The 15078-nt window shown below is 38.9% G+C and overlaps 1 protein-coding gene and 2 long non-coding RNA genes across 7 annotated transcripts in view; 1 reads left to right on the top strand and 2 right to left on the bottom strand.

Moving 5' to 3' along the window:
* The window catches only part of LOC111265360 (uncharacterized), a 49568-nt gene extending 43205 nt beyond the window's left edge, over nucleotides 1–6363 (top strand). For 2 of the 3 annotated variants that reach the window (XR_002683427.2, XR_015313034.1), the window contains exons 5-6: nucleotides 355–519; nucleotides 6067–6363. This is a non-coding gene — a long non-coding RNA (uncharacterized LOC111265360). The remainder of the gene's footprint in view (nucleotides 1–354; nucleotides 520–6066) is intronic. The other variant, XR_015313035.1, reaches the window with a different exon arrangement.
* Nucleotides 3394–9051, bottom strand: LOC147752816 (uncharacterized). The gene is made up of 2 exons (XR_015313037.1): nucleotides 8806–9051; nucleotides 3394–4431 (listed from the first exon to the last, which is right to left on the bottom strand). It is a non-coding gene; the product is annotated as an uncharacterized LOC147752816 (long non-coding RNA).
* The window catches only part of LOC111265359 (cardioacceleratory peptide receptor), a 50378-nt gene continuing 42539 nt past the window's right edge, over nucleotides 7240–15078 (bottom strand). For 2 of the 3 annotated variants that reach the window (XM_022841960.2, XM_086970464.1), the window contains exon 10: nucleotides 7240–9206. In XM_022841960.2, the coding sequence (XP_022697695.1) occupies nucleotides 9056–9206 (151 nt within the window). In that variant the 3' untranslated portion in view covers nucleotides 7240–9055. The remainder of the gene's footprint in view (nucleotides 9207–15078) is intronic. The other variant, XR_002683420.2, reaches the window with a different exon arrangement.

Here is a 15078-nt window from a genome sequence, read left to right on the forward strand (position 1 = left end):
ACTAGGGCTCGATTTCTGTTAGTGCTCTTTCGACGTCCGATCACTTCTCACGTCTGAACTCATTACGGCGGTACGCTTAGCTCGGTCTGCCTCAATTTCTCGAGTGGGCATTACGTAAATCTAATTGGCTTTTTAGGGTCAAGCCTCAGATAGCTCGTGCAGTGTCGGCCGTGACGGACGATATACGAAGGCCGAATAACGAATTTCAGGCACCCGTGCCTTAGAAAATGTAAAACCCTTCGTTGAAGTCGTTACGTGTTTTCTTTACGTAAAAAAGCCCCAATACCGTGTTTCGACGTTCCAGTTAGAATGAAATTAGGCTACCAGTAACATGAATATAATCTACGATTGCAGTTGGGCGAGGAAGCGCACTTCTAAGGCAAATATTTCCGTCATCAGGTCCTGTTATGTGTTTTTTGCCTTAAACAATCTGCTGTATGTTCAGTAACATTTACCCATGAGTCGGAACGTTTACAATGAATTCTCTATTATCCGCACCTAACGTCAAACAGTTTACCAGTAAGTATTTGCCAACCTGCTTATTGAAAGAGCTGACTACATGTTACGTGGTTTTTTTTTTCAGTTTGTCACGCAAAAAGATAAGTTCACTGAGCTTTTATACATGCACAAATTGCTGATAAATCTGTAACGTATCCGTAATGCTACGATATATGATAACCGATCGAAGTAAGATTTTTAAATCTCGGCATAAGCGCTTATTTTCATTGTGGAAAACAGGCCAAAGGCTACCTTATTCGAGAGGACTCTGGAGTTCAAAGGACAAATGTTATTTTCTTATTACTTAGGTTTTCAGCTATTTAATGTGTTTCAGTATCGTTAATAAATGCTTGATCATAATTATTTCGAAATGAATCCCCGGTCACGATTTCGTTCAATATATGTTTGTATGACTGACACCTTCGGCTATTTTAAAGTGGTTTAACTCTCTTTGTAAAATGATTTTCATTCCAGAAAATTTTCAGATGGTACTTATTTTGAAGACGTTAAATGTTTTTGAAATCGTTCGACTACACCCGAAAACAGCTTCTGAAAATTGTTGTAACGTTATTTCAATTTCGAGCAATGGTCGAATAGGAAAAGGAAAATGAAAATAGAGTTCGAAGCATCTAGGTTTTTAAGCTGGGCATTTTTCTATGCACTTTTATTGGGTTTGGTTAAGCATATCCAATCCTCTCGATCACGATTGTAACGGAAGTCTCGTGATGAATACATCTGAGATAATGACGGTCGAACATAAACTGGATATATATCAAGAAAATCTGAGATAAACTGAAAAAATGTCACTTCTTATCATTTTTAACCTTTTTCTCTCTCTCTCTCTCTCTGTGTGGAGGTGGCGCAATTGTGAATGGCTTACTACATTTTATTTATTTATATTTATTTTAGCAATATTTAACTGTCGGGTATTTACATTTAGGTAAGAGCAAATATGGGGTTGTAACTTTGGTTGGCTGTTATAAAGTTGAAGTACACACAGTGGTCTGGCTTCAAATCCGGCCGTAGACACATTTTGTCTAGCGCTGAAAGCCAGCCTTCTGATGACAAACCTATCCAAACCTAAACCGAAACATTTCGTATTGGACAAGAGAGAGTAAGCGGTATAAAGATCTTAGGCCTTGTGCATGCTTGCCATTAGTTGGCACTTCAGAGCTTCCACCTAAATTATAGCGTTTTCCAGTGTAATAGTTCTACACATATCCACTACAATACAATGAAGCCTGAGTCAGATTATAGTGGCAATTTATTCAAATATAGAGTGATACTATCAAGTTTTCTTTTTTAGCGTAACGTAAATGAAAGGAATGAGCAGAGAGATTATAAAAAAAAAAAAAAAAAAAAAAAAAGATCTTTTAGGAGATACGGTGCGATTATAGTACCAGGAAACAGATAACTCGCTTAGGGAGAAGACAGGCGATTTATTGCTCGCCTGAGTACCTTATTTAAAATCTATTGTCCTTTCGCATTAAACTTAAAGGGCTTAGTAAAGATTTAGGCAAACAACTTGTTATTACCCAGGAAATTTAAGACTCCATATACATAAACCTAGTTAGGTTTTGGAAGGGGCCTGGTGTTTAGAATTTACTAGATTATGCAGAAAAGTAGTAGCCGATAGTACCAGCAATTTTACGTAAATAACGGCTATGTTATTTAGTTACGATATGATTTGGTTTCGCATATCACTGCACAACCCAAACATCCCAACCGTAGATTGCGTTGATCAGTGCTATAGAATAGAAGCGTTGTAATATTGATAATATAAAATAATGGTAAGGATGCGCCCACCAAGTTTCAAATACTACACAGTTTACACACTACGCCCCACTGGAGCCGGACGCCATTATGCGACTAAAAAAAATTGTTACCGATGATGAAACCGTGAAGACTTCTATGATCGGTTGTTTGAACTAGAGACGCACCTTTTCATCGATATTATGCCTGCACTAGACTTATGACGAATGAAATAAAACCTTCAATGGGTAATCTGTTTTCTATGGATGCGTCTCGAAATTATGCGAGCAAGATCTACGACAGTCAACATTTTGGTCTATTTCAAAGGCGGGAAACTTTGTTGGCTTACCGGTAACGGCTGGGAAACTGTCAGGCTTGATCAACAGCCTTATCGTAATGGCGAATCTAGACCGACTGAAGGCGCCTGAAGCAAGTTTACTGAATTATCCATCCAAGTCAATCAAACATAGTAGCCCTATACGAAATGGGGCGAAGTTATGGTGCCTGTTTGAATGCAGCGTTCTGCTACAATGGTAAAATAATTAGAAACAAAACGTAAGCGGCCTATTCAAGTGGAGTTGAATACGGTCTGTCGCTATCTATGTCAAGTAGATCTGGATTGAAAATAAAGGGAAAACATCTATAGTAATCTAGATTTTCCTGGGAGTCCTGGAAGAGCATATTTATTCGTGCAAGAAACGCCAGCGCACTCGATAGCTCCCATTCGTTACGCCATACTATACGGTGGCACTGTGGAAATAGGACTTCCGAAGGTAGTTTTGTGTAAAACCTAAAGTTTCTTTTTAAATTTAATTTAAACAATAAATTGAATAACTAAGTTATAGTAGTAAAATAAATTATTCCATTTAATAACTTCTGGCTCAGCGGTATTGGTTTGAATTACATAGTTGTCATTTTATATTTTTCGTTGGACGTTCAACGAAAAGTAAAACTTAGCATGGTACACCAGTTTTAATGGCTTGTTTTTGATTTTGTATCATGGGCTAGGATAAATATGTTCGATTTAAATGCGTCCGACTCTCCTATATAATATTGCAAGATAATTAATGATTATCTGTTTTATGCTATTTATTATAATCATTACTCTATTACTACGTAGAAATAATGCAGGCAATGGAAACGTATAATTTGACAAACGATAATTTTATTTTCCGTACTTACTGCCTTTTTGCTTGTTTATCTAATGGTAGAACATCGCTGTCATCGTTGTTAAGATCGTTGTCGTGAATACGTGTTTATACATTTCGGTATTACGTTTATTCATGTTGATCTGGTATGTGCATGTTAACATGTCCGCCAAAATCAACGTCGTTTCGATCATTCGTGGATATTTTCATTTATATGAAGTACAGATGACGTGATGGTGACGATGGTCAAGGACTGTACCTGATTTGATTTGGCCCGCCGGTCGCCCGCGCGGTTCTGTGTATACAGGTTCAACATTATTAATACACAGGGCCTTCGGAAAATCAAATGCCAAATTTAGCACCGAATTTTTACTCTCTCACTTAAGAACTAGCATATACTATAGACGATCCGTAATATTGAACAAAATAGTAAACTATATGGGTCGCTTACTGATAGGTAAACTGCACACCGCTCTTAGAATTGTAGGGTTGTTAACTTAGCGTAGTTATTGCTCACTGTACCACAGTAGAAGCAACGGAAATTAAATTCATAGATAGCCCATTATAGCGCAGAGTTAGTAGTAGAACTTTTTCTCATTGTTAGCCACCAGTTTCCCTTGTCCAAGTTCATTTCTAACTAAAACTGACTGTCTGGATCATAGTACAATAATGTGCTTTAATGATATATGCACTTTTCAATGAAAAAAAATAACTCGCGTGAGCTGTATGTAGATATAATAATATAAGGCAACGTATTCCCTTACGCCTACAATAAGCCGACGTATATGTACATATCCTGTAAGAGAGCTCCCAGCGAATGAAACTAACTTTAGGTGAGTCTTTTCTGGGTTCGTACTCCCCCGCACAGCGCGTTAATAACATTTTTTGTCTATTGTTCAACTTTACCTTTTACTCTCTCTGTGTGAACAAGCCCTCGGGAGTGCCTCTTTTTAGGCACAGCATCAAGGAGTTGCCACTAGGAACCTAACTGGGATGAGTCTTGCTGGACTTACTTGAGGTTTCCCCAACAGACCTATGAAACAGCCGGCAACCATACAAGCAAGCATTAATCTTAGTAACAAATTTTAATTTCTTATTTTTCTTTCTACCATTTCCGGTAACAACGTCTGCTGACGCAGGGGGAGTTATGCTTAATATGGTAACGCTCTCGAAGAGATGCACATTAGCCGCACAAAGTACGGCAACAGATAACGATATTATAATTAGACCAATAAAAAAAGCTACTAAACGATTAGTTAGTCGTATACAATACTCCTGGTGATAGTTGGCGGCGTGTTTCGTAGTCTGGCTGCTGGCGGTTTAGCCATAGCGATAAAAATAATTGGCGTTTCCTGAAACATCATGAGAGCAATCCCGTTTCTGAAAATGTGAGACTAGCCAGGGGTACTGCAACACGCTACCCTGCTTAACACAAATCGTTAAAAATCATTTGAACTTTACCGTAAATACCTTGAATCTAGGTTAGGTTAGGTTAGAGATCAGGTATTGCATCAAGAGAGGCCTTTGCTGTGACAATAGCGTTCGACAAGAACGTTAACACTGATAACCATACCCTCAGTCACTGCGGTCATTACATATGATCCGTAGAAGTTATACAACTTCTACGGATCATATGTACATATATATACATAAACATACCATATAAAACACGTATGCTAAAAGTTTTTTCGTGATGAGTTGTTCATATCAGGATGTCTCAACACAAATTATCTCGATGTAATGTTGTATTATCATTTCATCAATTACGTTGATAATTAAAAATTGAAGTACGCATTGACATTAGCGGCCCCATTCAGATGTTACTGGTTTAATTATCTTTTTTTTTTTTTTTCTCTCTATTTAAATTGATCACGGTTTTCTTTTTATTCAGGTCTAAATAGAAAGTGCTCGTTAAGGTAGCAATGTTAACGAGACATTATAGCGCAATTCACTGTGTTAAAACTATAGAAATATCATGAACAGGTGCCAACGCACTCGATTCCTCTCCGCATTAACATAATAACAAGTATAAGTAGTGCATGAATTTTTTCTACGTACTGTGTGTAGTAACATAATTTTTATTCGCTTGTTTGTTTACTGTTATTGTTTATTGACGAGGAAGATTTCATTAAGCGATAGGTTGAAATAATAGAAGAGCTATGTGTTTAATTGGTCTCGTAGTTGCAATGTGGCCACATGTGCGTTGTCAATCGATGTTTTCTCTCCCTTTCTTTGTCTTGGGAAAGTCTGAAGGTTACGGGGGTCCCTCGGCTTTTTTCGTTTTTACCAAATTCGAGTCGGGATTTACTATCTCCTGTACATCTGACAGAGACGTCCAAGCGTAGTCCAACATGCCTAGATAGTCACCGACATTCACGTATGGGTCTTTATACAAATTCACTTCTCACTTTTCAATCTAATCACTTTTTAACTTTTTTTTTTTTAATCGTATGCGTGTGAAAAATAGCACACACAGAAAGAGGGTCACTCTCTGCATTTAATGTACACTGAGTCAGCATTACCTCATAAGGAACGACTTGTTCTTCGCAACCTTTGCGGTTCAGTCACGCCATCATCGTACGACTAGGAACATCTAAAATGTTAATATGTACAGTGCGTCCGCTTTTTCTGCGAACTACAGTATAGAGTGGGGGTCCTTCTTTTACAGGTAACCGCATATGTATGCAGTTTGTCGGATCGAGGGAAGACCACATGCATTATGGCGAAAGAACACGATCGATATATTGGTGCCATGTCACGTAGCAAGACCATTTGGAATGGTGACGAGGGCTTACGTAGATACTGATTTAGGCGATAATATCACACCTTAGCTCTGACCAGCAGGCTTTCGTCCTAAGTGCTTTATGACATTGTGAATTTCGAAGAGATGATATGGCCCTTTAATCTCATTCTTCAATTATGGAATATGCTAATAAAAACGATTTTGGTTTTGTTGAGGATAGTCCGTTTCTGGCATCATTATTCTAGAGACAAACGCATCGTATCAAAATTCCTTAACCGTTCATTCCGTTACGTTTTTTTTTTCCTTAATTCATATTCTACCTGCATGTTCTTTTTTACCCCAATCCTCAGAACTAATCTGGTATTGGCGTACTAGCTTGCATTAAATTTCAGATTTTATTGTCAGCTTACTTAGAGTAACTCGGGACGGGACTCTGAGCCGATATAGCTCGTCGTTCGTTTGTGGCTACGTGGCTTCGAGTGGACCTCGTAATTCGTTTTAAAGCGTGTTTTACTAAAAGAGTCGGCAGTGCGTTTTCGTTAAAATAAAAGTGATAAAACCCAAGTCACTCAGCCATAATGGAGCTCTGTTGATTATATGCCATTGTGGGGCTGGAAATCAGAAGATAAGGACGCACTTACATAAGAGTATCTCAATATATTACTTTTTTGAATGTTTTATTTACATTTTATAGACGTTTTGTTTATTCTTGAATAAACAAGTAAGTTGTTTATAACATAAAACGCATATATAACGAGTAAAGGTTCTGTTCGACATTATGTTCTACGTAATTTTTCTCTAAAATTAATCCCTCAGCTGGTCGGAAAAAAGAAAATTCAGCTTATTTTTAAAAACATTCTAGGCCATCAAGGATTAGCGCACGATTCTTTGCGCCCACACCACTACCTCATTCAAACTAAACCAAATATGATCGATACTTTAATTTCGTCAATTGTTGGTTATTTAATTTGCTTCTAGATCCGAAGATCATCGGGTCGTCGAGTTCCAGTCGATGGAAACCGAACAGAAAGTTGAATGCAATTTTGAATAGCTTCGATGGGCGCTCACTGGTTAAATAAACATTCTCGGAAAGCTTGCTTCAGTTTTATAAAAAATAAATACGCTATTTATTTACATTTTGCTGTGTGAATTTGGTTTACATTTTTAAATAAAACTTTACGCTTTTTTCATAGTGGAAAACACAAATCCTGAACAAGTCATTTCAGGAAGGTCTTATTATTACTATAATAAATAACACAATATTTGTACGTGAACCTGTATTTTTTCATGTTTACATAATAGAATAAGCATGGGATGTACAGCGCCGTTTCAATTGTTTATCATGCTCTTAATCTCTGTATACATGTGGAGTTCGACATATCATCTCAGAGATGCAGGCAGAACAAGTCGACGTTCAGTTACGTTTTACATTCACGATCCGTGCAAATTTTTAACACGAGAACATTTATGAAATACGTGTAGCAATATGTACTATGCGACATCTAACCATAACATAAATAAGCAGCATGGGTGACTGTCCCCTGAAAGTTGACCATAAACCAGCTCCGACCTGTCTCCCACCCATATCTTTCCGCATCCCCGAAGTCGAAAGACCGCAGGAACTGACTACGCTAGAATGTGCCTATAGTCATTAACCGGGCCTAATAGAAAAACCCTGATCCGTTATAGCCTGTTGTATACATCCCCATACACTTGCACAGTCATACACACGAAAGAAGCCAATTTTTTTTCCATGCACACGCTTTCGTATAGACTGGTAAATACTTAAGCAATCCACTACCGTATCTGACAGCAGACATCTGCCCATCTTTACAAGCAACCCTGACTTTCGCCTAATTCAGTTTATTTGCACCTCAACCACTGCAGTCCTCTAAAGCGACTCGTGACCACCGAACGGAGTCGAAATCCTCGGTCGCCGTTCCATTATAATGGTCATCGTAATATAGTAATCACCGCATCGTCACATGTTTCTGTGGTATACGACTTTGTAATAACAACATGAATATTCTTCAAAGAAAATCGATTTTATGTGTTTTGTCTACCTTTTCTTTGTTTTTGTAGAGTAGCTTTGCCGCTAGTCTATCCTATATCCATTTCAACCTTCCCTCAGTTCACCAGCTATCAGACGCAAACAAAGGTTTTGTCATATTGTAAAACATTATTTTTATACGTGTTTTTATTATACAACATTTACCTGCACACGATTACGTAAATATTTATCTAAATATAGTAGCTTTTCATTATAATTTATTATATTTTTGTGACTCACGATGCTCCTGTTGTGCCAAGTGCGCCCGCTTGTCTTCAGGCTAACTACTACTAAAACCAACTTTGCTGTTTGCAGGCCTTAACTCCTTTAGTTCTTAAAGAGGGCCTATTATCCTTATGATTTGTGCAGAGGAAAGTTTCATGTATGCTGGTTACGACGAAATTGCTCGTCATGTATATTTGTGCCTATCTGTGTACGTGCAGTTTGCTCACTCACCATTTATACCCCAATTTCTCTTATTCTGTCTACTTTACGAACATGTATGAACAAACTAAGCAATCAACTAACGTCGTATGCACGAGGTACGTGGTTTTGTCCATGGTTTAAATCAGACAGCTAAAAATAGGTCTCATACTCCTTAGGTAGCTGGTCACCTGTATCGGTAGCTGCAGAAGCGAGAGGTTCTGACGAAAAATCCGGACCATCGCCTGCTTTGTAGCTGTCTTCGGTACGAGCTGCCAGAACCTGCTTTGCAGGTGCAGGCATCGACACTCGATGGTGATCTGAGACGCTTTCGGACGCTTCGCTTGACAGCTCCAGCTCGGAGGTAACTTCCTTCAGTGGGGGGAGCTGACCGTTAGCGATGGGACCCCCGAAGCCCCCGAGGGCAATGGAAGCCGCGTGCTAGACGAGCGAGTTGAGTTGTCGCATACTCCCCTTACGATTTGTTGCGGGTAGCTGAGAATCACCTGCGCCAGTTGTTCCCACTGCAGTCGCTGGGACAGAACAACCGCCGCCGTTCACCCGAATGTTATGACCACTACGACCAGATTGCCTGTATGTCACAAATTGATTTTGATACAGTAATTATATAATCAAAAGAGCATAGGGTTAACATAGAAATCAAGCAGCACTGAAATGGTAGAAGCGTACAGAACGTACAGTAAACGGCGGGAAGTTTCAAAACACGCTTTAACTGATTTAATAACATAGCGCTTGCACATGCAAGCTATTTTCAGTACAGTAAGAAGAAAACAAAGAGATGTCTTCATTTGACAACAATTAAATTGTTGCTTTTTTTTTTTATATTCAGCTTTATAATGTGACTTGCAGCTATATAAAGCACTTGCAGCTAAACTTCGCTTGCGTCTGTCTACTAAGAGAGTTGATCCAGGTCTGCCGGTTGGTTAGGGTATAACGTGCAACTTTAGAACAATGGTTGTCTCTGCTTTATCAGCGATGTTAAAAACAGTTCACTGATATTCACTATGCCCTTCAGTTCACAACACTTGCCGACTATGACGCTAACGGCCACATCGAGCCTCGAATGGGGTGGTAGTGCTTCTGTGGATACTTTCGTTGGCCTCGTCATCAGGTTACCCTACGGATCTATAACTTAACATAGTAATCGCACTCGATAGAAGCTTGTCAGAGCTAACTTTGCAGACAGTCAGCGGCTACCCTTCCATTGGTCTTGTTCACTCTGTAATTCTAACTTTGAAGAGGGCTGTTGCTGTTACCGCGGTGGCGGAAATCGAACAGATTGCCTCGAATTGACTGAAAGCTTGATAGCTCGTGCTCCATCCCAGCCAGGATTGAAAGTCAACTAAAGAAAAAGAGGCAGGCCAGAAGGACGTGCAATGGGAATACTCCGTTCACTCTATAATTTCATCTAGAAAATACTACGAGCTCGAGTACTGGTATCCTTTTAGGGAATATCCTAGAGCTTCATTTTGCTGTTTGTCCCTGCTCGTATCTCTATGTCAAGAAAAAAGACGTAAAACAAGAAGCCGAACAATGGATTCACAAAAGCATGGCGTTCGATTAATCTTTATATGTCTGTGAAGTACTCTCTGGCTACCAGCAGACGCATCGATCCCCTTATCTACCTAGATAGTTCATCATGTCGTTATCTAGATCAATTTACAGGAACTTCCGATATGTTTCAGTTGTCTTTCTTAACATATCTTCATCCACCCTGACTTGATTTCAGGAAGGAAACCCGATGCACAGGGACCAGGGTTTGCTTTTTTCTATTGCAATTATCTTTGCTGAGCATAATACTAAGGTCGATGGCATAACATAATTTGACTGAAAGAATAACAGTCAAAGATAAGTTGTATTTATCGTTGTATAATGTGACCATTTATCATCTCAAGGTATGACAAGACCAGATACCTTGAGTTTGCTTTTTGTCCGCAAAATTTTCTGTATTTTGTAAATAATTAATTCCGTTTACTTTTTTAGATCACCCTATTACAGAAAAGTAAGCATTCTGTTCCCGTAAAACTTGGTCTATTATTTAATCTTAATCTGTTCTCGTAAGCGAGCTTTGCTCCGATCGTTTACATGTAATAGCATATCACTTACGAACATACAGAATATCACACAGCGGATTAAATTATCGACTAGACTGGTTACTACAAGGGGCAGAAGCATATATTGCCCTAGTAATAATACTTGTACCGATGACCAATAAAATTGTCAATGTCGACATTGCGCAAAATCGTTTATACCTCGACGAATCGTTCGATCTGCGCTAGAGTGTTTGGATGTCGCATCTGCGAAAATCACCGACTTCTGCTATAAATAAACTCATCGAACGACTTTTACCGAATTTTTGTGAGACCTCATGGAGTGTTGTTAACTGGTGTTCAGACCCTTACGATGTACTACGTATGACTACAAGCATACATTAACAGATTAATATCAAACGGGCTCTATAAAACAGGAATATATCACTTTAGCTTCAAAATTTTACCGGTTCAAATTTTGTTTTTTTTCTATTTCGATTGAAATTTAAAATGATCGTGCCCTAACAAGTGAACCTGACTAGTCGGATCACCTCAGTAAGCCAATGAATTGCTAGGGTTTTAGCTTTGTCGTCCTAGCTCTTTTAGGCACTGATTATTTCTGCTTCACAGTCTGAACCAACATTTCAACGTAACAGGAAGGTGGTTCATAATGTCGTACGAAGCTAAAAGCAAATCTGGTTTGCTCATTGTACACCAGTACCCTATAAAACAATATCTAGAGTCGTGGTTAAGTTCTTAACATCAAAAAGTTGTTGGATTAGGTAAGTTTCGTCAACGAAGTGTACTGCAGTACATGCGTGATGAAGCGAGAAAACATTTAAGATCTGAAACTGATCAACCCCTGTAAATGTTTGTCGTCACGTTGAGTAGTCCATTAGTGCTACACTCCCTATTTGGGCCTAGTTAAAGATCAAACGTCTTCGGACACTTCGCACATAAATGACATTCATTTCCACCTATGAATAGGTCGAAATGAAGCGTCTGAAACAGAATAAATTAGTTGTTCATTCCCATGAGTCCCACGTTCTATGTTTCTTGAAAAACTCTCCCTAGCTGCACCAAATTAGTCCTATACTATTGTTTAGATATTTTTTGTGTTTATTTAACTTGAAATATCATAGGCTATAATAATAGTAATAAAAATATGACACATATATTCCGACCATAAGTATCTTTTTAGACATTTATAGGAGGCATAAACATTATGGATTACGTAAGTTATTATAATTGCTTCACGCACTGGAACACCAGTGCGTGAAGCAATATGCTAACCTCTTTAAAAGGTGATAATGGGGACCCGACATAGGACTCATACCTTACTATGCTGTAACAACATTTAGTGGTGCCTGTTAGCCGGTTTTATTCGCTATGTGTAAATACAGGTACGAAAACGTTTTGTTTTTGCTGTCGATTCATTAACTAGATCCGCCTGAAAAACTATGAGCCGTTCGAGCAGACGATTCCACAACACAAGGAGTTGGCATTTTTCTTAGTCTCCTTTTGAAAATGCTCAAAGTATATGCAAATGGGATATTTTTGAGATGCCACACTTCTTACACACTTCACTAGGCAAGGGTTTCTGAGATTTTTTTGTCGCTTAGCCAACAAGTAACCTTCTCGAAGTATGGAGTCGTTGGGCGTCAGGACACCTTTAAACAATTCTTATGGATGAGCAGCGCTACAAGCGCAAGTATTTACGTTTTTATCACAGCAGATATAAAAGCGAAGGATACACAACAAAGGCTGAACGAATCGCCATAACTATGCGACTCAGCAATGTAATAAGATATAATTATTTATATATTATTACCTTTTTGTAGCGTTCTAGTTAGAATACTGACAAATGAAATATATTGGTATTTTTTTTTATTCACTGAACGTGTGTGCGTTTGATTTGCTCAACTTACTTAGCGTGTTAGTAGCTAAATGGTTATACGTATCCCTCTTAAAGTTGCCAGTGCAAAATAGAGGAATGAACTGGCGTATAAGTTTACAGACGATGAAAATTTCATCCGCAATAATTAGAAGAGAATAACGGGAACTGTTAGTAGGTTGTGAGCAAGCTGAATGAAGTTCACTTTTACACCTCACGTATCCTCATCTGTGCAAACGGTCGAATGAATTAAATGGTTGAATTTATTGAACTAAAGTTATGTGTCACGGTTGTTTCGGATGGCTTGTTCAATCGTTCTTTTTCTAAAGGAGAATTTAATAGTAATAATAATGTCAATTAATTTCTTGGAAAACATTTAATTTATCGTCGATCAGCCCTAATCGAGGCAACGATCACTACGGTATCTTCACCTGTGATCACAACGGTTAAGCGACTTTCTCTTGCTTGTACCATGAAGACAAAGCAACCCTCTTGCTTGCAGGGTTGCTTTGTCTTCATGGTACATACGAGGTACATAATGGCTGCTGAGTCTCCCTCAATGTAGACATTTCGCATGCTAAACCCCGATGACCAATAGGCCAACCGACAAAGGGCTAGCGTTAAATCAGCCAATGGAACAATGCTAATCAGCGTATACTATCCCTGGCAGCATTATCCCTAAAGCTAGATTTTACCGACTTAAATTTAAGCACGAAGCCTTTGCAAGACTATGGACATTACAGAGATAGCACCCTCTGTGCTGAATACAAAAAAGCTTGGCTACATATTTTTGATTTAGAGTGACAATAAAACAGTCAGTGCTAATTATATAACTGTTTTCATTCGTATATACTCATGTAACAGCAATGTATATTGGCGCGCACATACTCGCGCGAGTCTCATAACCAGACAATACCGAAACACATCACATAGGTGATGGGGTGGACAATCGTGTTTTCAACACATTTTTTTGATCGTATGAAGTGCATCGTCTGGCAGATTCGCCATCGTATATACGGGAGATCTCATAATGAAGATTGTTGGCACTCCAGCAACAGCTGTTGTTTTCCACTGTGCCTAATTCAATTCATCATTTGCGGGTAATACGTTTTTTTGTATAGTACTGAGGTCACCAGGGCCAACAACACGCAGAAATAAATCGAATGGTTCACTGGCTTTCAGGGATGGTATCGCTTATATGGGGTACCACAGAACTCCCGTTGAAGGACTGCTTGGAACTCGAATAACTTCTTTACACAGAGGAAATGGGGATGAGGCGGTGAGTAGCACGCTAGTCCCTTTACATGTCACTCAAAATATTTCAAAGCCTGTGCAGTACTGGGCGCAGAGCACGACAGGCTTACAAAGCCGGCCGCACTATTACGCAGGCCTTTTGCATTTGAGAAACAAGGGATTTTGGTCCTTTTAGGACAAACCTATTGGAAGCAGTTGTCAGCGGGTTGTGGCTGCCATAGAAAAAGAAATTCCTGCGACAATGATTTTTGCGGCAAAGAGCAAAACCAATTGCTGCCTTTGGTACTTTGATCAACTAGGTCGACGACAAGATAGAAGATGCATATAGATATAGATATGGATATATATATATATATATATATATCCATATCTATATATATATATATATATATATATGTATATATATATACAATGGGCCTTTTCTCGTTTTTCATCAAGCCGATCATATCGCTTTATACAAATACAACATATACTTTTTAAGTAGAACTGTCATTCTATACGCTATTCCACTTCCCGTTCTGGTTAGTTATTAGTCGTGTACCATGAATTTGTAACGTCATACATCATAATGCTAAAATCTAGGAAGGTGTACAGGTTCTGTCCTATGGCCCCGAACGTATCACAAATACTAGGTTCCAACACAACAAAGAATATTAATACCTTTCTCTTACTAGGCTTGCAGCTGTCCCGTAAGTAATTTAATAAGCTGCGAGGGGTTGTGATGTTATACAAGAAAATGTGATTGAAGCATGACGGCCTGCTACTTTCACCCTTTCCTTAACTTTCTAGCTCAAGTTGCTGGATTTCTTCACTGGGTAGCATTCTTTTCCTTTGATCAGCTATTGGTTTAGTAGTTAGATATAGAGCGCGACACCAATACGCGTTTGGGTGGAGAGAAACAGACACGACCCCATCTTCTGCCTGCGGCGAACAAAGAAGGTACTTTCAGTAGTTGCTGAATGTACTGAAAATCAAGCTAGAGTTTCTATCAGAGTCTCCAACCTGTGAGGGCACTTAAGGCGCTAAGAGCCTTTATGACCCTCAGCTGTTGTAACCCCTATTTTCCTCGTATCACTAGCCTAAAACAGCTTGTTCCACCACGGTTCACCCTCGGTTGCGTTCTAGTGCTTCGAAATATCTGAGCGCACTATGGAGAAATAGAGGGATAGCTGAGAGGCATAATTATGCCCCCGCGAACAAGCTGTGCGTACTTACTACGTTGCAAAGGTCTAACGCATAGATTCATACGTACCATTTCGCCTTTC

Source organism: Varroa jacobsoni, unplaced genomic scaffold (assembly GCF_002532875.2).
Source record: "Varroa jacobsoni isolate VJ856 unplaced genomic scaffold, vjacob_1.0 scaffold_963, whole genome shotgun sequence".
In the NCBI taxonomy this organism is placed as follows: domain Eukaryota; kingdom Metazoa; phylum Arthropoda; class Arachnida; order Mesostigmata; family Varroidae; genus Varroa; species Varroa jacobsoni.